Genomic DNA, 21,305 nt, shown 5'->3' on the forward strand with positions numbered 1-21,305 from the left:
GTAACATATAATTTTATTTATAATTTGTTGAATTTATATATATATATATATTTTTTTTATATTTTTTTTTTAGTTTTATAACTTATATTATTTATGTAATTTGGTACTCTGTTACCCGTCACGCTCACTGACCCCTCAAGGTCACTGGCCTCTCTCAGGGTATCTCCTAGTCAAGCAGTCTCGATTAAAGCCTTCTTACTTGTTTAATTATATTTTTAGTTCACATATCTTTTTTTTTTTTTTTTTTTTAGAACTTTTATAGAACTGTTTTATTCTTTTTAGAACTGTTATATTCTTTAGTACACCTTCTTAAATTTTTTTCTCTCGTGCTCAATACTCTCTCTCTCTCTCTCTCTCTGTGAGCCCATATTCCGTCAGATCCTAATCCAATTGTGTTTAAAAATTCGTTTCACCTTTGTTATTTAAGATAAAACGTTTTTAATGAAGCAAGCGTGAAGCATTTTTACACTTTGTTAGCATATCGAAAATGAAATCCTTATAATTAGTATGCCGAATTTGTTGTGATTCTTGTTGCTTACCCCATTTCTGTGTCATTATTGTTTCATTTTTTTTTCTTGTTTTTTTTTTTTTTTTTGTGTTTGTTGGGTCAAATTTTTCACAATCAAGCTAATTGTAATTTATAGCAGCACGCGCTGCCTTTGAGTTGCGAGAAAAAAACAAAATTAAGTTAAATTTAATGAGATCGTTTGAGATTGTTTGAGGTTGCAGCCATTGTGCTTGGTGTATATGAGATTGGGGTCTACCTTTATCCAGGCTCCGCTCACCTTCCACCTCTTGACACTCAGTTGGCATACCAGCCGTGTTTACATGCCCGCAGATTCACAGACATCAGTATTTGGCACGAAGCTTGGTCTAGGCTGTGATTGATTGTTTTTAAGCTCATGTGCCATGGCTTTATTTAACTACTCATTATATATTTTCTTTTTGGCTTGGTCTGATATGATATGGGTGAGCATTTGCTTGACTCTCGCATGCATTTATGAATTAAAATTGAAATAACAAATAAATTTTTCCATTTCGCTTTTAATTAAATGCTTTTTTTTTATAGCTGCTGCAATGGCAAACGAAATGCTTTTATGGCGAAATGTTTTTAATATAAATATTTTCATCAGTTGGCCGAAAAACAATTAAAGCCATAAACTTTGCGAAAAATGATAAACATTTATGCAACTTTATGGAAAATTAGAAAGTATCTCATAATAAATGAAGAGATACCCTGTCTATTGGCCGAGCTCAAAAATGCATAGTATAAAATATGTGAATTTAAATATAAAATCGTATAGTTTGAAGTATTAGTCGGACAGATGGACAGGCGGACGAACGCACAACACAGTTCATTATTCTGATCAAGCATCTGCATATCCTTTATGGGATGTTCCCTACAACTAATATACCCAACATTGCCATTTTCAATTTGCTTAAGGTATAAAACACATAAATATTACTGCATGCATTAAATGAAATTGCATTTTGACTAATAAACTGTTCCAAAGCACTTCAATAACGGTAAATGTGAAAGTAACTAAAACAGAAATAAACTAAAATTACGATTATAAAAAACACTACAGCTTGTGCTTTGTGTCGCTTCGAGACTCCACTTTTGTCTATGTGTGTTTATCTGTATGTATGTGTGTGTAAGTCTTCTTGCTAAAAAATTTGTATAACTAATTGACTAAAAAAAAAATAATTAAAATAAAATTTGTTAATTAACTAAATTTAATTCAAATTGTATTTGTACAATATCTGTATATTTTCTTTCTTTATGCTCTTTTTTCTTACTCTAACCGGCATCATCATTGTAATTAAACCGACATATAAAAACAAATAAACCAACCCCAAATAATAATATCCAAAATCCAAAAAAAAAAACAAACAACTTTTACTAATTCACATATGTTAATTAATTAATAAATCGCGACTGTCGTCTGCGGCTGCTGCTTCCAAAATTTGAAATTTTTGCGTTGCGAATCTGTAAGTTTTTGCCCTTACAGCTGCACTACTGGGCGCTCGATTCCGTGCCGGATCGAATGCCGGCATTTTGGGCCTGGGCGGCCTGCCCGGCCTGGGCGGACCGGGCGCCGGGGATGGCGGCGATACGGAAGCCGGCGAGGGCAATAATTTGGATGTACCTGCCGGCTGTAATATGGGCAGACGTCGCAGTCGTGCGGTTCTATATCAGCTATCTGGGCACTACAAGCCCGAGAAGGGCGGTGTCAAAACCAAATTGAAGCTGGGCAATGTGAGTATAATAACCAATCCACTGAATTACCACCAAATGCGCATGCACACATATACAAGCACACGTATACCAATGCAAACACATACACACTTATCCTAATACAAACACGAGAGCGGCGCCAGGGCCATTTCGACCCAAATTCAATTAAACGTATATCGTTTTTAATCCACTTTGGTTCCTGTTGAAGGTAATGGCTCAACATACACACTCGACGTGTAACGTATTATTTAAATTGAATTTAGAGGATATTAAGCTGTGCTATTTTTCTATATATACATATATACATTTTTGCAATACTGAAACTAGTTTTAAAGTTTATTTTTATTTTTTTTTATTTAAGTTTTTTAAAAATAACTTAATGTTTTACTATAAAATAAATGGTTTTTGTTGATGGTATACAAAATATCATCTAGTTTTTGAATTATTTAAACTTGTAAAGAGATCTCTTCATTTATTATCAGATATTTATGTTGTATAACTAAAGTTATATCTGATTTAAATAACAAAATGGGCCATGATATTTTAGATAATAATTGTTCTTTTATTGATTCTTACTTTTTGTAACTATTATATTTTTTTTTTACAAATACTGAATTTTTGACAGATATTTTTATTGTAGAAAATTTATAATATTTTTTTTTATTACATTGAAATTTTTTAAGTTACAATGAAATTTTACAGATTTTTTTATTCTTCAGAATTTCTAAATAAATTTAGAAAAACAAAATATTAATAGAGTACAATTTTTCAAAGAATTTAAGGAAAAAATTATTAAATATATACTTTTCTCGTAAAAATGTATTTATACTGGAAGCCAGTGAAAATTTTATTAAATTTCTACTTTAAAATTTATATAAACTATTTTGCTTAAGAATATGAAAGCTCAATACTTTTACAATAAACACAGCATTAATTGAAATAATAACATTAATTATATTCCATTTTTTTGCGACATTTTTTGCACTTAAAGTGAAACTTTTTTCTAGCTTTTTTCGTTTATTGAAATTGACTTTTGATGTGATTTATTTATTTGTAGAACTTTATGCATTCAACTGAGGCACCATTTCCCGAATACAAAACGCAATCGATAAAGAAGTCACGCTTGATTTTACCCCATTATGGCGTATTCAAAGGCATATGGGATTGGGTCATATTGGTGGCGACCTTCTATGTGGCATTAATGGTGCCCTACAATGCCGCATTTGCCAAAGCGGATCGACAGACGATGGTCTCCGATGTGATTGTTGAAGCGCTATTTATTGTGGGTGAGTACCACTATACAACAAAGTAGATAATCATGATATTGGCGTGAGCGATGATGAAGATGACGATGACCATTTAATGTCCATTTGGGCATTGCAAGTGTGTGTGTGTGTGTGGACAACCTGTTAGCCATACTTAGATTCCCATCAATTGCCTTTTGTATTCTTGACTGGGAATTGAATTTAGCTTAAGGCTAAATATGGCTTTTTAGTTTCGTAGCATTCCGTCTTGTGTCTTACACCACATTTAACCTTTTTCTATTTTTTTTCTCTGTCTTCTTTCATTTATTGCTCTTTTCTATTGCAGATATTTTATTGAATTTTCGCACAACCTTTGTCTCACGCAAAGGTGAGGTCGTCTCCAATTCGAAACAGATTGCCATCAATTATTTCCGTGGCTGGTTTGCCGTCGATTTATTGGCTGCCCTGCCCTTTGATCATTTGTATGCCTCCGATTTGTACGACGGCGAGGTGAGTAAATTGTTTGCCAAACAACGTTTACAAATAGTTTTATTGCCCTGGCAATTGAAAAATTAAATTTGCTATTTGCATACCACAGGAAATTGCTATAGCAGGTGGTTTACTGTGGTTGGTTTACGCTGGTTGGTTGGGTGTGTGTGTGTGAGGAATATGCTGCATTTGATATGCATACACTGTCTGGGTTGGGTTTTCTAAGCGGATGTGACTGAATATTTGTTTTTATTTTAATTAGTTTTAGCTCGTGTACAAGCAGATATTAACCCCTCTCTCTCTCTCTCTCACTCCCCTTCTGAGCTTTATAGCATATTCAATTGCTTCCTTAGTCTTGAGTTAGTTAAGTTAGTTTAAGTTCTCTTCATTTAAGATTTACTTGTTCTCTTACATAAGTTGCCTTGAAGCTAGTTCATTTAATTTCGTATTTTATTGCTGGATTTATCTTAGCTTAGGTTTTCTTGAATCTCCATTTCTGCCTTTGGCTTTCATAATTTTAGCTCTTTGACATCTTCTCTGTTTCAACTGTTTCATCTTCATCAATTGCAGTCCTCTTTGCGGCATATTTTTATATATCATTCAAGTCTTAAATGTTTACCTAGCTTTATGATCTCAATCAGCTTTCTACTATTTTTTTCCAATTTTTATTTATTTATTTATTATTATTATTATTTAATATTGTTTAATATTGTTGTTATATTATTATATATTAATTTAGTTTGCAAATTTCTTTTGTATATATTTATTAATAATTTATTTTAATTGCTGAATCAATTGGGATAGTAAAATTATTTAAAAATATATATTTATATTGTTGCTGTTGCACAACAATAATTTGGTTAAGCTTGTACTCCTGCATGACTAAACAAATTTAATTGGCTTCGATTGAGACAATTGCTTGATTTGAAATAGCTGAGCAGATTAAACAAGAAATCGAATTTTAGCCTCAAAGCATTGAGAGTTCAATCGGCATTTCACTTCGGATTATCAATGAACCCTAGCTGTCGACGGCCTTTCGTCGGCTCGAGTCCGAAACCTCTGCAGGGATGGCATCAAATATTTAAGCTGAAATTTCAAGTGGTAAATAGCTGAAAGAGGATTTGCATAAAACTGTGCCAGCGCATGCATAATGCATGTGTTCTTAGCATTTTTGTTGAGTTTTTCTCTCTCTCTCTCTTTCTCTCTCTCTTTTTTATTCACTTTCAACTTGTCTCAGTTTAACTTGACTGAGTTTAACTTGTCTGTCTGGCTTTAATAGCCTTTGCAATTTAATTAAGTTTTCTGTTGGGGCAAGAGATAGAGCACGATAGAAATTTTAGATCGCTTAGCACTGTTGTAATTAGCGTTTCAGCATAGTTTTCATATTTATATTCGTTGCGCAATTCGTTTAAGCAGCTTTAGTATGTGGCACGGTGAATGGAATCCGCTTGAGCGCACTTGCAAGGGATTAAAGGCGTGCGCCCTCGTCGCTGTTCTATTCTGACCCAAATGTGCTTCAAATAAATTTGAGCGCTGAAAAGTATGGTACATTTTGCGGCATTTACAGCTTCATTCGCTTTGCGCACAGGTATTGAAAATGGGGCGACTGCTGTTGCTGCTGCTGTTGCTCCATCATTTTGTCCGCGTCTTTTTAAGCACTTTACTTAGGTCTCGCAAGTTTGTTTTGTTTCCTACTTTGCAGGGCGAAGTCAGCTTTCCACTTGAAGTGCTCGGACCAAAGGCCTTGACAAAAGAGAATCTTGAAAGCGTAGGCTGCTGAGCTACGAGACATCGCGTGTTTCGCTGGCCAAAACTACAAAGGTGCAAAATTAATTTGAGAAGTGAAAATTTAATGCCGTAATTAGTTTAATATAGTTTTCTTTAGTTCGAGAGAAAGATTCGGCTTACAGCTGGGGAACTTTTTTACTAGAAGTAGGATAGTGAAAAAAATTTTGAACATCAATTTTAAAAATAGATTAAAGCAAAAAAAAAAAAAAAAAATAAATAAATAAATATAAAAATTAAAATATCAAATTTGTATAAAAATTTAGAAGAAAACATAAAAATAAAATTAAAATATATTTATATAAAATTAAATTACATTAAAAAAATAAAGCTAAAAAATAAATTGTTTTTAAAATTAAAATCCAAAAAAAAAAAAAAATAATAATAATAAAAATTAATTATAAAATTATATATAAAAAAAAAAAAATATATATATATATATATATATTAATAGAAAAAATATATAAATAATAAAAATATATAAAAATAAAAAAAAAATACATAAAAAAAAAAATACATAATTAAACAAAAATTAAACTAAAGAACAAAGTTGTGTTTTTTTTTTTTTTTTTTTTTTTTTTTTTTTTTTTTGTTAATGGGAGACGGGAATCTAAAGTTTTAAGATTATTCTTTAAAAGAATATTTATTTCAAATATTTGTTTTTGTTGAAATGGATTCCCTTATACAATAATAGATATGAGGCTAGAAACTATCCATACCCCATTTCTCACTGCAGGTATAGGGCATGACAAAAATCAAGAAATCAACATGAAATGCTGCCAAGAGCATATTTCAAGCATGCTGCCACTTGTGTCTTAAGTTGCCATTTTTTGTTCTGACTTAATTTTCGAAGCTGGCCTTTAACTGATTTTATGCATTGTCATGGCTAACAAAGTTTTTATGGTAGTTGTTGCTGTTGCTGTTTTTAGCCACAGAAAGTTGCCGTTTAACGCCGAAGTCGATCAAATCAAGTACAAATTTTTAGCTGCCTCGTTGAGTCAAGTTGAAATACTTTTGCGCTCGGGCGAGCATCAAATATCTGAGGAAAATCAAAATGAATAAAAAATTACTTAGTAAGTTGATTTTGCTGTCAACTTGCTGTGAATATGAGTCAGCTACTTAAGTTGTTTTGAGTCGACTTAGGCATGGTGTGTAGCTCCTTAACATGTTGCAATCAAAGTGGAAATTCCTGCCAAGGCCAAGCATAACAAGGCTAACTGGCTCGGTCTCTCTCTAGCTTGTCTATCTCGTTCTGTCTCGTCCGATCTCTGTCTCGCTCATTTTATCTAAATATTTTCGAAGGTCGCAAAAACAAATCTGGCTCTAAAAGGCCACAAAACTTTATATTTTTAAGCAACCCAAATGCGTTATAATTATTGGCGCCGTCCTGCTCGTCGGGCCACCCACGCACACTCTGCTCTATCTCTGTCCCTCTCTGGCTTGCGTTGTAAGCCTCTTCGTGTGGCTTTAAAGCTCTTAAGTAGCTGCAGCCAAGAAAAACATTAATATACTTTTTATTTTGGCTACTTTTGACAAATGTTGGACTTGGATAAGTAAAGTGTCTTTTTTGTTTTTTTTGTTTTTGTTTTTGGTTTTACTTCTTCTGTTGCTGCTGCTGCATACCAATTTCCAGCTAATGCACTAAAAACTTTACATATTTAGTTGATTTCAAAGTTTTAATTATCTTTGAGATCCCCAAAGAAGACGAAAACAGTTAGAAAAGAGAAAGAGAGAGAGAGAGAGAGAGAGAGAGTGAGTTAAGGTGTGAGAAGCTTGGTCAGCGGAAGCGGAAGTTGCCATGACAGTCAAGTTGACGCAGCTTGCTTCACGATACGTTGCTTTCTCTCTTTCTGTTGTTGTTGTTGTTGCTGTGCGCGACAAAGTAAGCAAAATGTGTGCGGGCGGCACAAAACTTTAGCCAAAAGCCAGTCAAAGAGGCTAAGGGAGGCGAGCAAATGAAAGCGAAAGCGCAGCACAAATTGCAACATGAATTACAATTTAGCCTGGCAACGGCACACAGACACACACTAACACACTCACGCACACGCACACGCACACGGCTTTGTAAATGCGAAAATCCTTATAGAAAACAGACGACACAAAAGCAGTTATTGTGCCGTCGTTCTTAAAGCAACAGCGCCTCAACATGTTCTCAGCTGTCTGTTCATCTGTCTGTGTGTATTATTATATATATATTTTTTTTATATTATTGTATACTCTGTATTATTGTGTGTGTGTCGATGGTGTAGGATGAGACTGAATTTTTTCCTTAAATTTTGTAAATGTATTCCTTATATCAATCAATCCATATTTCATCAATCACTTCATAGTTAATTCAAGCATGCTGAGAATTGTTGAAATTAAGCAATCAGGCATTGGAATATATTGCTCGGAAAATTGTCGAAGTGATAGACTTGAATATAAATCCCGAAATATTTAAATTAAAATTAATTTATCTTTTGTGCTTAGTAAAAACAAAATTAGAGAGAGAGAGAGAGAGAGAGAGATTTAACAGACATATACACACATACCTCATTCTCTCTCCAGGGTATACTCAAGTCTAGCTCTCGTAAATTTCTCATAATTTTTATTGTACACTTTAAATGCCATTCACATAGCTGCTTGACAGCCTTGCCTTAGTTTTGCCTCTCTCCCTCTCTCTCTCTCTTTCTGTCTCTCTCACGCCCTCTATCGAATTTGTTGCAAGGCTGTTGCACGCTAAATGCTTAGATCGCAATTTTTATATATTTTTGTTGTTGTTGCTTTCACCAAAGCACAAACTGTGCCCATTTTAGAATTTAGGCTGCGTCAGCCACAGTTACATTTCTCTTCCTCTTTCTCGACGTTTCATACTTTACTATTTTTTTATCCACAATAATTTAGGTGTATGAATTTGCTGCTTAAAGCTGAAATGACAGCAGAAACCTTCTATTTGGACAACTTTGTAGCCTTTGTCCTTTTTGGGGGCTGGCTGGCTTGATAAGCTTGTTTATGTTTACATTTCGGCTTGTTGATGACAGCCCCTTTGATTTTTTCCTTTCTTTTATTTTATTATTATTATTTTTATTTGTGATTTTATTTAACTATCCCTTTTTACTTAGCCTCGCTTGTGCTTGAAGGCTGGGACGGAAGCTGGCCGGAAATACTAGCTAATAAATGGGCATGTGTCAAAATTTTAGGGTACTTTCTGCGTGGGTGTACTATGTGTGTGTGCGTGTGTGTGCATGTGTGCTTGCACTCTAATGAAATTTACGCCCCAGCGAAAGTAGGCAACGTAATTGGCGAGGGGTCCAAAAATGATATTAGCACCAAATGCCATTAGCTGCTATGAAAAACTAATTTATTCGTTTGGCTAGAGTTGAAAACAATTTTTTTTTTTGCTTATAAACTCAAGTGAAAAACTCAATTTTTTAGTGCTGTTTGAGTTTTGAGTTTTTGTTGCATAGTTAATTTTTCTTGGAGGGCATAGAATGTTGGGGGTTAAATGGGGAATATATTGGTATACCATATATGATATAATATATATTTAAACACACGCTTGTTGGGTTTTTGAATTGGCCCAATAAAGTTTCTGAAGCTTAGCTTAGGTTTGGAAATTGTTCTCTCTATTAGAATTTAGTTAATGTATATATGTATATTTATATATAATATTTGTATATGCGTTAGCTGGCTTAATTGTGCCTGTAAAAGTTTCTGACATTTTTAAATCAGAATTTCAGACTCTGCATTCCATTTTCTATGGGTGCAGCCAACAATAAACCAGAGACAACAAATTTCCATAAATTCGAGACACCATATTTTACGAGCAAACAGAAATCATAAATATTATTTTACAGCTACATAGTTCTATCGATAGTTTTACTGCCGTTGAGCAAGCAATCGACGTGTGCATAAAACGTAAAACCTAACTAAGTTTGCAGCAGCAACAACAACAATGCAGCTCGTCTAACAATTTATCTCGTTACATTACCAACAATTTTTATTCTCTTTCTCTCTCTCTCTCTCTCTCATTCTCTCTCGCTTACTGTATCTAACGGATAGGAATCACACATTCATCTTGTCAAATTGACGCGTCTGTTGCGCCTGGCCAGGCTATTGCAAAAAATTGATCGATATTCACAGCATACGGCCATGATTCTGACGCTGTTGATGTTTTCATTTACACTGGCGGCACACTGGCTCGCCTGCATCTGGTATGTCATCGCTGTGAAGGAGTACGAATGGTTTCCCGAGAGTAACATTGGTGAGTAGACGGGTGAGGGGGTGGCGGGTGTTGGGTGTGCGGGTCTCTAGATGAGCCGGCCAGTCGTAGTGGACCATAAGCCAAGGTCAGTTGGCAGCCCAGCAGCATCCATTCACACACACACACACACACGCACACATGAATGTTGCCTGTGTGTGTGTTAGTTGGACAGTAATTTGGTTAGTTTGCCGCCAGCGTTGATTGTGTTTGCCTGGCTCGTCAAACGCCAAATGAAATTGTTGCCTTGCCGCACACACACACACACACACACACACGCAAACACATATACATATATCTATTTTGACTAATGTATTCCGTTGGTGAAAGCCACGTCAAAAAGTTTAAAATCAGCTCATGTGTAAAGCTATTCGGAGCAGCAGCCAAAATGTTTGCTTATTAACACATACAAATCGCAAAGTTTTGCATAAAGCAACAGCCAAACAATATCAAATCAGCGTTTATTGTAATTTAAGTAGGTAGACAGGTGTGTGTGTGTAAGTGTGCGTGAGTGAGCCCTAAAAAGTTTTTATTGCTACCTTGTGAATACTCTAAGCTGACATTGGGTAGCTCGTAGGCAGGCAGAGCAAATATGAGCCATTCGTATATTGCAGTCGGGCGTAATCGACTACCTGATGCTCGTTCATGGTGTGCGAACAGCTGAGTATTGTTCTGTGAGTCTCAGGAGAGTGAGAGATTTATTTGTCAAATATTGGAGTCTGAGCTTCGGCATTTCGGGGCTTGTAGTTGATTTTCCGAGAGCTCTCTCAATACATAGTTTAATATTTGAGTATACAATGCCAGTTAGTCTACCCTATAGCTGGCTGAGATGATAGGACCGACATTTATGTATAAATATATTTTTTCATACAGAGAAAAATAATATTTCTGCTATAAGAGAAAAGAGATGAAGAAATTTTTCGATATAATTTCTTATCAGCGTCTAATATGTTTAATTGAATTTTTATTTGTATTTTTTAATAATAAAATTTATTAAAAATGTTTGTATGTACATATATAATAAAAATATATATATATAGAAAAATTTAATTTAAAAATTAATACAAAATTGTTTAAGAATATTTTGTATATAAAAAGTAGATGGGTAATACAAATTGATAAACAATATTAGTTGATGGGAGAATTTTTTTTATAAAAATTTTATTGCCATATTTTTGGCTTAAATATAAAAAAAAAACCCCAAAATACTGTGATCAAATTTTTTATTTATATCTATTTTGAAATGAATATTCATAAATACATAAATATTTTAATTAATTTCAACATGAGTTTTCAATTAAAAATATATAATAATTAAAAGATTTGATGAACACATTTTGGATCCTTTACTTATACTTACACAATATTTCAGCTTAATGAGTCAGCCCACAGCAAAGCTTAACAAAACTTTCTAATGATAGCCATTAAGCATACAACTTCTTCTCAGGTACTCCGGCTACCTGGTCAGCTGATTCTCTCCCACACAGAGTGCTCATACCTTATTAAAACTTGTAGCAAACACCTTTTGGCAGTGCGTGGCGAAAAGCAAAGTTTTCCTAATTCCTGCAGACGTTAACGAGAACTAAGTCTTTTGGCTGACAAAACTTGTATTTTGATTTATTAGGTATTATGCATTGTAGATGTGATTAAACAGGGTATGCTGTTCTTAGAGAGTTGGCGTTTTAAAGTAAAAATTTCTTTGAAATATATTCCTTTATAAAAGACGAAACATTGTAGAGTATCTCAGAATCAGAACGAGAACTTTTTAGCATGTAAGCAAATTAGTATTTATTTATGCATTAAGCATGGGTGTGTGTGTGTGTGTGTGTATGTGTGTATGTGTGTGTATGTTTATTTTTAAATAATTTGAGCAAACAGCAACAACAAATTGCCAGTTACTTTTCACATCAATAAACTGTGAAAATGATATACATTAAATGCTCGCACGGCCCTGTTGCTGCTGCTGCTGCCGCTGCTGCTCCTAGACTTGGCTAACACACACACACACACACACACAAAGAGAAGCTGGTAGAAAGTTCACAAACTGTCATTTGCCATTTGGCATTCGACGTTTGCCTGTTTGCCCGTTTGGCGTTTCCGTTGGGCCCAAGCATTTGGCCGGATTTGACACGGATTCTGTGTTGCGTGTGCTCCGACAGCTTATCGTTTGATACTGTTTGATGGACAGCTAGCAAAAGTCAGACCAAACTTTGCTACTATCTTTATTTTGTTTGGGTCGAGTCATTGTCTGTTTAATAAGCGGCTAAATTACAAGCACACATATAAGTGTGTGTGTGGGTGTATTTGTGTGTGGGTGCGTGCAGACAGCTGGGATTTGCTAATGCCTGATTTGACTAAACAAAGTTTATTATATATGGCTTACACATAACATGTATTACATATATGTATATATTTTGTTAAATATATTTTTTTCTTGTACGGCCTCTGTTTCTTTTCGTTCTACTCCTATTAAAAATATTAAAGTCTTGTTCACAGGTTGGCTGCAGCTGCTGGCCGAGCGTAAAAATGCCTCCGTTGCCATACTGACAACGGCCGAAACTTACTCGACAGCCTTGTATTTCACATTCACCAGCCTCACCTCTGTGGGCTTTGGCAATGTGTCGGCGAATACAACGGCCGAGAAGGTTTTCACCATTATAATGATGTTGATTGGCGGTAGGTAATCAGCCAGCCCTTAACACCCAGGCTGTCTATCTGTCTCTCTATCTCTTTCTTTCTCTCCCACTCTCACTTGTTGTATTCATAAATTTACTCCATTTATACGTTCAGCTTTGATGCATGCCGTGGTCTTTGGTAATGTGACGGCCATCATACAGCGCATGTACTCACGTCGTTCCCTTTACGAGAGCAAATGGCGTGATCTGAAGGATTTCGTGGCTCTGCATAATGTGAGTATTAAAAGTGTTGAATCTTTAAAGTCATTTAAGCTTAATGTCAGATCCAACACTAGGCATAGACAGTGCCCTGGATAGACCTAGCTTATTTTCAACATTGATTGCGAGCCAAGTGAGCTGCTTAGCCGGCCAGAGCGATTGCTGTTCCAAGTCCATTGTCTATCACAAGTGATTCATAACTGTTGCTATCGGCTGCACTCGAGTGCTGCTTCAGTCCCCTGGGGCTGTGCTCATTAAAAATGAATGGGCGATTGGAAAGCCGCCAATGGCCCTGGGTTAGAGGAAATGAATTCCTGGCGCTGCCTGATACCTTATACAGCTCATATGCTGGGCGCTTAAAATGCTCTGTTCTATTTTTTAATGGAATGCAGCACACTTTGGCCAAATGGCACGCAACATTAGGTCGGCAGGATGCCAGCGCAAACTCATAACGCGAGCGCTTGAGCTGCCTGGTTTGGCTGTGAATGTTCAGGTGGGAGACGTGACTGTATGCACCCAACCTGTTGATGGTGCAATCTTGCACGCGCACATCATATTACTGCCAGTACGGCGAAGATTTCCGCTTGCCTGCATTAGCCACGCGGCGTATACGCAATTCGCAGCGTAATTAAGTGCATTTGTGCAGCGCGCGTGCATAAACTGCATGTAAATGAGATGAGCAGATATAAAAACAGGCGAAAGGATTGTAATCATATGAGCAGGACTGCTAAATGCTCGCTCAAAAATTCATGCACAGTGGGAGCTTAAACTTTATTGAGATTAAAATTAATATAATAAATGAGTTAGAGCTCTAAGCAGAAAATATAAAAAATAAAATGTAAAATATAAAATATAAAATATAACATATAAAATATAATATATAAAATATAAAATATAAAATATAAAAAATAAAATATAAAATATAAAATATAAAGCATAAAATATAAAATATAAAATATAAAATATAAAATATAAAATATAAAATATAAAATATAAAATATAAAATATAAAATATAAAATATGAAATATAAAATAAAAAATATAAAATATAAAACATTAAATATAAAATATAATATATAATATAACATATAATATACAAAAAAAAAAAAAAAAAAAAAAAAAAAATATAAAATATAAAAAAATCATATCAAATCATACTATATACCACATAAAAATTCCCTTCAATCAAACCTTGTTTCAAACCAATATACCAGCAATACTCTTTAAGCCCATCTGTGCATTGCAGCTCATTAGCTAAATAACTGTTGCAAATAAAAGATAAAACGTAAGCCATTATAACTATTATTTGCATTTCCATTTGTTTGTTTTTTACAGATGCCCAAGGAGCTGAAGCAGCGCATTGAGGATTACTTTCAGACTTCATGGTCACTCAGCCATGGCATTGATATCTACGAGGTAAACTATGAAACTCAGCCACAGACTCTTGCCCGTATTTATCCTTTTGTGTGTGTGTGTGTGTGTCTCCATACGTAAATCATTTATGCCCACAGACAAAAGTTGTCGACGCAACATCTTTTGGCATCGAACAATCGGTGCAGCTTCATTGGCATTTTGATATGTCTGTGTGCCTTTAATTAAGCAAATGCCTGTTGGGCATATAAATATATATATATACAGCAGCTGTGCTATAAGTCAGCTTGTGCCTGTGCCTGTGTGTGTGTCGTCTATGTGACTTATTGATTGGCATTGCCAAGAGACTGAATCCTTTTTGATTGCATGTCGGCCAGCAGGTAACATGTATTGATAGCTGCCTTGGGAATTGATACGGCAAAAAGTATTTCATTTCATTTCATTTTATTGCAGTTTAATTATTATAATCTCATTGAGAGTATTATATTTTGTAGTATTTAATTTAATTTTATATTTTTAATCAATATTGATTATTTAAGTATTTTATTTTTGTTGAGGGTTATTTTATTGAGTTGCGTTTGTTAAGCATAAAAGAATATTGAAAGCATAAATTTTACAAACCAAATTATCTGTCATATTAATTTTTAAAGTCTTTTAAATGGATTACAATAAAAAATATTGTCAACATTTTTTTATTTTTTATTTTTATTTCTTTTTTAATATGAATTATCCACATTTAAAATAATAATTTTATTAACCATATTTAGTTAAATATTATCATAGCCAGCAACAATTATAATTATAATAATTACATACTATAATAATAATTATATTTAAAAAATATTGATATATATATATTTTTAATTTAAAGTTTATTAAAAATAATTTGTTTAACAAACACGAATCCTTTATTATTATTAATGTTAATATTAAGCAGTTTTTGCATATACATTTCTTAATTCTCCTATTTGCCAACATTCAACCATTATCCTGAAGCAACTCTCGCAGCTACCAGACGACGTTTGTCTGCCCGTGGCTCGATAAGATATCGCAAGCATATTCGAAAGACATAATTGAATTGCATATGCTGGTCTATCGAATCAGTCTGAATATGAACATGGGGAGTACACATGCTTATGCTTGTGGGGAATAAATTGAGTTTTATTTATAGTTGGGAATTTAATTGAACTGCTGGAAAGTTGCATTTGTTTTTGTGCCCTTTCTGCGGAATCAATAATGCACCGCAGTGCAAAGCAATAATAATTCCATTTGTGGCTTCATTAAATCCGACCTAGCATGGGGTAAATCCATTTAAGTTTCTGTTTCCACCTGAAGTTATACGGCAAACTTTTGCCCTTTTACGCACACAGCATGCAAAGTTCTTCGACTGTGATGACTTCCTTCTCCCCTCTCCCCTCTCCAGCCGCCACCCACTCTGTCGCTGTTCCGCTTCATTCAACTTGCGGACGTGGCAAATTGGCACAGTGCGTCCAACTTTGTTGCAGTGCAACGCGTGTATTTTACGGAGGACAAGTACGTGAATTTGGCATTGCCATTCACTAATTGGCGTTATCATAGCAAAAGTCAAACAAAAGTTCGCGCTGGGGTTTTTTGGGCTGGACTCTTGCAGCGCGAGTGTTAACAGTTTGCGCTGCAATTCCATTTGCTATTAGCTGCAAATTAATTAGCGCTGCTCACATCAAATGTTTTGCTTTGATGTTCTGGTTCCGTAATACTGCCGAAATGCTGACAGTTTCAGCCAGCAGAAGTTTTCAATGTCTGTCAGTCGCACGCTTCGATGGCATAGTCAGGCTTTTAGCGTAACTCTTCACAGAGCCGAGGCTTGCCTTGGCCCACGCCCATCCCACACAAACTGGCCTAATTAATTTCGGCTTGCAAAACGATTTTCTGGCAGCAGCTACTAACAAATGTGCTTCATTCGGGCCAGAATATTGGGCGCATCAGGTTGAACTGAGATAGGTGAAGGACGTATTTCATCCGAGTAAAGCTCTTCATCAACACACACTCAGGCAAAGTAAACAAGGGCTGATGCCTGTTAAAAACTTTTTTGAAATTCGGTTTATCGAAATCCATGCAAATCATGTGCTCTTAGGGAACGCCCATTAGATGTCTGTAACTTCATGGTAGTTGAAATGTTTATAGTAAAAGTATTTTAGTAGTAGAATAAGTGCAAGGAGCTAGCAAAAGGCTTGGCTGTCAAAAGTTGTAAAACTTTTAGTACAAGATGTGGTATTTGTGTTATTAGTTATTATTAGTAATTAGTATTATTAAAAGTAGAAAAGTAAAAGTTGATGTTGAGTGAAAGTAGTTGTCGAAAAAGGAGCAGCATTGGTATGAAAAAAGTAGTAGAATTGAGAATAACAAAGGAAAAAGAAAAGGTATTTTTACTGCTAGCAATCTTACTACTAGTAGTAAAAGAAGCAGTTAAAGGATAAGTAATAGAACTATAAGTGAAATAAGTAGGAAGTAGTAGGTAATATGGCGAGGATAAAATTGATATAGCAATAGCTATATCTGTGATTACTTATGGTGAAATAATCTAGAAACAATTTTTTCCATAGAACTGTTCGTCATGGAGCATCAGTTCGTTCAGTAAAAAAGGTTATAGGATTGCATTATACCTCACTCTCTCAAACACATATATGCTTTACTTTCATTACATATTCATTGCAAAAGATACCCTAAGTCAATTGTCTTTCTTGGATTATTTGATAAGCTAATAACAATATATATATATATATACATATGTAATCAGAGTGAGAGAGAGAGAGAGAGTCTAGCTCAAAGTAAAAGATTCAAAACTCAGCCAGACCTACTCTGCTGTTTATTTCTAATAAATACTCACAATATGCTGCTGATTTATGTTGGCAATGCATGTGATTTGTTCCGAAAACAAATACGTTTAAATCAAAATTTAATTTAATTACATTTGGGAAACATGAACACACACACACATTCTGCTCTTGAGCTTCGCTTGGCATGCAAAGCGTTGCGCCAGTTGCCAGGCGGCAGTAAATTAAATTGTTAATTTATTGCTCATGAAAATTAACTGGCAAAATGTCAGAGCTCTACTCTGACACCCCCTTCCGCGGCGCTCCCCTTTCCTCAGACTGCCCCCAACTGCTCGCCAGCTCGGAGTGTTTCATTGTATCAGAAATTGTGTTGGCGTGTTTGCGCGTAATTTTGAAAGCGAACTCGCCGAACTTGGCCAACAAAATGGAATGCCCTGCGTTTAGTTGGCGCTGACATACGCCCTCTGAATTGTGTGGCCAAATGTATTTTTCGGGAGCCCAACTTGTTAAGCTCCGTCGGTAGGGAGGACAAAGGGTATATTAGTTTGGCGCTTGTCAGAGATAAAAGATTAAAGTTGAAAGTTCCAAAAGGTTTTGAGCAAGGCTCATTGGAAATTTCTGTGACTGATTGAACGTTAGCTAGGGTCGTAAATTTTTAGAACTATATTGGCATACGATATATGTATGTATATATAATATAGTTATATTTACGCCTGTTTGTTGGTGTGACACAGAAAAAAAATAGCTACGATGATTTCATAAGTATTATCTCTAAATTGAAATATATGAGCTACAATTGAGATCTTTCGTAAACCTAATTAAAAGTTGATAAATTGGATATACTGCCTCTTTAATCTCACAAGACAATATAGTTTTCACCTATTTTTAAATTTGAAGTCTGAACGAGTATTTCGCAGTCGAGAAAACCCGTTGTGTTTTTTTTAACCACTGCATGCAATTAGTGTAAAATATTTTACACTTCTTTAGATATTGTGGTTGAGTAACACACATAAATAACAATTTCCCAAAGTTGCCCCCCGGGGAAATGTTCCATTAAAACAGTAAATACACACACACCCACACACACACACACTCGCCAACTCACACAGAGTGTATGTAAACTTTGGAAACTTTCTACACATGGGTTAGTTTTTGGTTCGGTGTTTGTATTGGTTCGTGGCTGCAAATTTGTTGGCCCCTGTCAATGTAAATAATTGTCAAAAACCTTTCGAGTTATTTGCGCAAAATATTTCGTCTATTCATTTAGGCAGCAAATGAGTTGAATGAGTTAAATGAGATTCGAATTTCAGCTAAATTAAAACGTAAATATTTCTAAAAGTAACTTTCTAAAATATTCATATATTACATTTGCCATATTTTGCGAATATAGTATATATTAAATGGAATTTGCTGAGGCTTTGAAATACCAAAGAAAATAATTTAATTAATGTCCTTTCACTCAACTGATTTACGTGGAAATTTTGTTTGGTTCATAAACTCAATGGAAAACTTAATTTTAAAGATAACATAAAATATTTAAATATAAATATATTTTTATTTTATATGTTATTTAGGTTTTGAAAATTTATTTTCTTCATTTTTTTTTTTTTTTTTTAAATAAACATTTGATTAAAATATAGATAAAATAGACTATTATTTAATAATTAAAAAAGTTGAATTTTTAATTTTCATTAAAATTTTTTTTGCTCTTGAACCTTTTAATGAATAATCATTGTATATATTTGTATTTCTCAATTTAAGATATATTAATTTTTTGATAAAAAGTCTTTCTATTGTTATATAATATTTTTTTTTTATTATTTTTCTTTTACTTCTTAAAGTTCTTACATACATATATATTTTTTTAACAATTATAAATGAGTTTTTTTTTTATGTATATTTTAAAGTGTAAGCCCAAAATCTATGTAGCAAAATCTTTATGGCTGGTTTTATAAAATGTATATATTTTTTAATAATTATTACTGAGTTTAATATTTTTTAATCTTTTATGGTTATTAATTAAATATATATTTCTTTATTATTTTTATTATTACTTAAGTTTTCATCAATGATTTAAAATTTCTTTCCCTCTTTTTCAGTTTATGTTCACTTGTTTATCTTCTAAACCCTTTTTCTCGGGATTCATAGCTCTGCCTGTATATGGTATAAATTTACTAAAATTCACCGGAAATTTGAAAATTTCATCTGCGCTAAATATATGCTATGGCTATGCATAGAGCTTGAGCTCAACTTGCCATGGCTAGCCAGACTAAGCCTTTCTGTTTGTTTGCCTGTGAATTCGAGGGCGTGTCTTGCCCTGCGCCAAGGCACAATATTTACTCACGCATTTCGTTGATGGCTTTGTTGTCAAACAAATTACGTCGAAAATTTATGCCGTATAATATTCATTCATAAATTCAACAGATAGTCTGTCGCGCTTAAAATTGTCTGTATGAAAAGCCCCAGAAGAATATGTATGTATGTATGTGTATATATTTCGGTTGCTGTAGCTACGGCTGTGTAACGAAAGTAACCACCAAAGGAAATGTGTAAACAAACAAAATGCAAAAGCTTTTCAATTTTCCTATTAATCCTCTCAACAATTTCATTCAATACACTTGCTCACACCTTGGGGATTGAAACACAAAAACAAAAAAAAAAAAAAAAAAAAGAAAGAAAATGCGCAGGATACAAAGTTATTTATTTTACATATTGCTTATGAAAAGAAAAGACAAAAAAAAAGTGCATGAGCTAAAATATTGTCAAATGCTGACAATTTCGTTCAATTCAATTTGCAACAGTGTGCGAATGTGTGCGTCTGTGTGTGTGTGTGTGTAAAGCTTGCTATGTAAGTTTTTGGGCTCCGTCACTTGACACTCGTGTTTACCAACTCTCACTCTGTCTCTCCCTCACTCACACAGCTGATTCACACAGTCTCACTCACTCTCTCTCCCACTCTTTCTCTATCTTTTTTCGGTTCTTTCACAGACACTGCGCGAATTTCCGGAGGAGCTGCGTGGCGATGTCTCCATGCATCTACATCGTGAAATATTACAGCTGCCGATATTTGAGGCTGCCTCACAGGTGAGTGTGTAGCTATATATATATATGTATGTATGTGTGTATGTGTATGTTTGTGTGTCTGAGTGTGTTTGTTTCCCTTGTGCTTTACCATATTATTGCTGGGGTCGTCGTTGCTTTAAAAGCCATACAAGTTCTCAAACAAACGGTCTTATGATGCTGATGCTGATGGCAATGCCAAAATAATCGACAGCTAACTTGGCCAGGGCAGTCAAAAGTCAACTGCGGGCTTAACTCACAAACACACGCATACACACACACACACACACAGAGGCAAACACACACAGGTAAAACTTACATTTTATACATTGAATGATATGCGTGTGTGTGCCTTTTGGCCAACAGCTCGACGGAGCATGAAAAAGGTTTTAGGCAAAAGTTTTGGTCACATGCAGGCAGCCAGTTAGACAGAGAGCGAAAGTGGCGAAAAGAGAGAGCAAATGCGAGAGCAAAGTGTAGCAAAAGAAAAAGTGCGACAAGCAGTAAAAGCAAATGCAACGGTGCGAGTTGTGAGGTTTATCGTAGACGACAATGTCAATACCCTTGTCATACGGCACACTCAGCTGTGGGACACACACACACACACACATAAGCAGGTACACCTTCTTAACCATTTTGGCAAATGGTGCTTAAATGTGAAGCATGCTCCCGTGTATCGCTTGAGTAATTGATTTTCCAATTAAGTTTCACTTGCATTATCGCCACCGGCTCACTGTTTCGTAGCGAATCCACGAAACTTTGCCCTCGATTCTCGAGAAGTTTCTTAAACCAAAAAGAGAATGAGCAGATAAGACAAGTTTACATTTGCTCCTCTGGGCTAAACTTCAGCCCGAACAGAAACAGCACAGAACTTTGTTTTCAGCTACTTGCCGGATAAAACCTAGTCTTACACAAATTTTGAAACAAAAGTTATTTCGGAATAGTAAGTAGCTTGTTGAATAATCAGTGCAGCAGCAGCAACTATAACAAAAGTGAATGAAAAATATGAATTAACAATTTAAATTCTGATTAAAAATAAAGTTTTTCCAAATGAATCTGCCGCAACAAAGTTTGAAAATAAAATAAAAAAATTATAAAAATGAATAATGATTAAAAATAAAGATTTCTACAAATAAGTAGTAAATTATAATTTAAATTTATTGTTTTAGA

The 21,305-nt window shown here is 34.5% G+C and overlaps 1 protein-coding gene across 1 annotated transcript in view; it reads left to right on the forward strand.

Moving 5' to 3' along the window:
* The window catches only part of LOC6579128 (potassium voltage-gated channel subfamily H member 8), a 77,567-nt gene that overhangs the window by 48,045 nt on the left and 8,217 nt on the right, over positions 1-21,305 (forward strand). The window contains exons 6-13 of the mRNA XM_032729701.2: positions 2,013-2,260; positions 3,297-3,525; positions 3,830-3,993; positions 9,799-10,000; positions 12,482-12,673; positions 12,788-12,906; positions 14,227-14,307; positions 20,064-20,159. Of these exons, the coding sequence (XP_032585592.1) occupies positions 2,013-2,260; positions 3,297-3,525; positions 3,830-3,993; positions 9,799-10,000; positions 12,482-12,673; positions 12,788-12,906; positions 14,227-14,307; positions 20,064-20,159 (1,331 nt within the window). The remainder of the gene's footprint in view (positions 1-2,012; positions 2,261-3,296; positions 3,526-3,829; positions 3,994-9,798; positions 10,001-12,481; positions 12,674-12,787; positions 12,907-14,226; positions 14,308-20,063; positions 20,160-21,305) is intronic.

The sequence above is a fragment of the Drosophila mojavensis genome, unplaced genomic scaffold (assembly GCF_018153725.1).
Source record: "Drosophila mojavensis isolate 15081-1352.22 unplaced genomic scaffold, ASM1815372v1 contig_80, whole genome shotgun sequence".
Lineage (NCBI taxonomy): Eukaryota > Metazoa > Arthropoda > Insecta > Diptera > Drosophilidae > Drosophila > Drosophila mojavensis.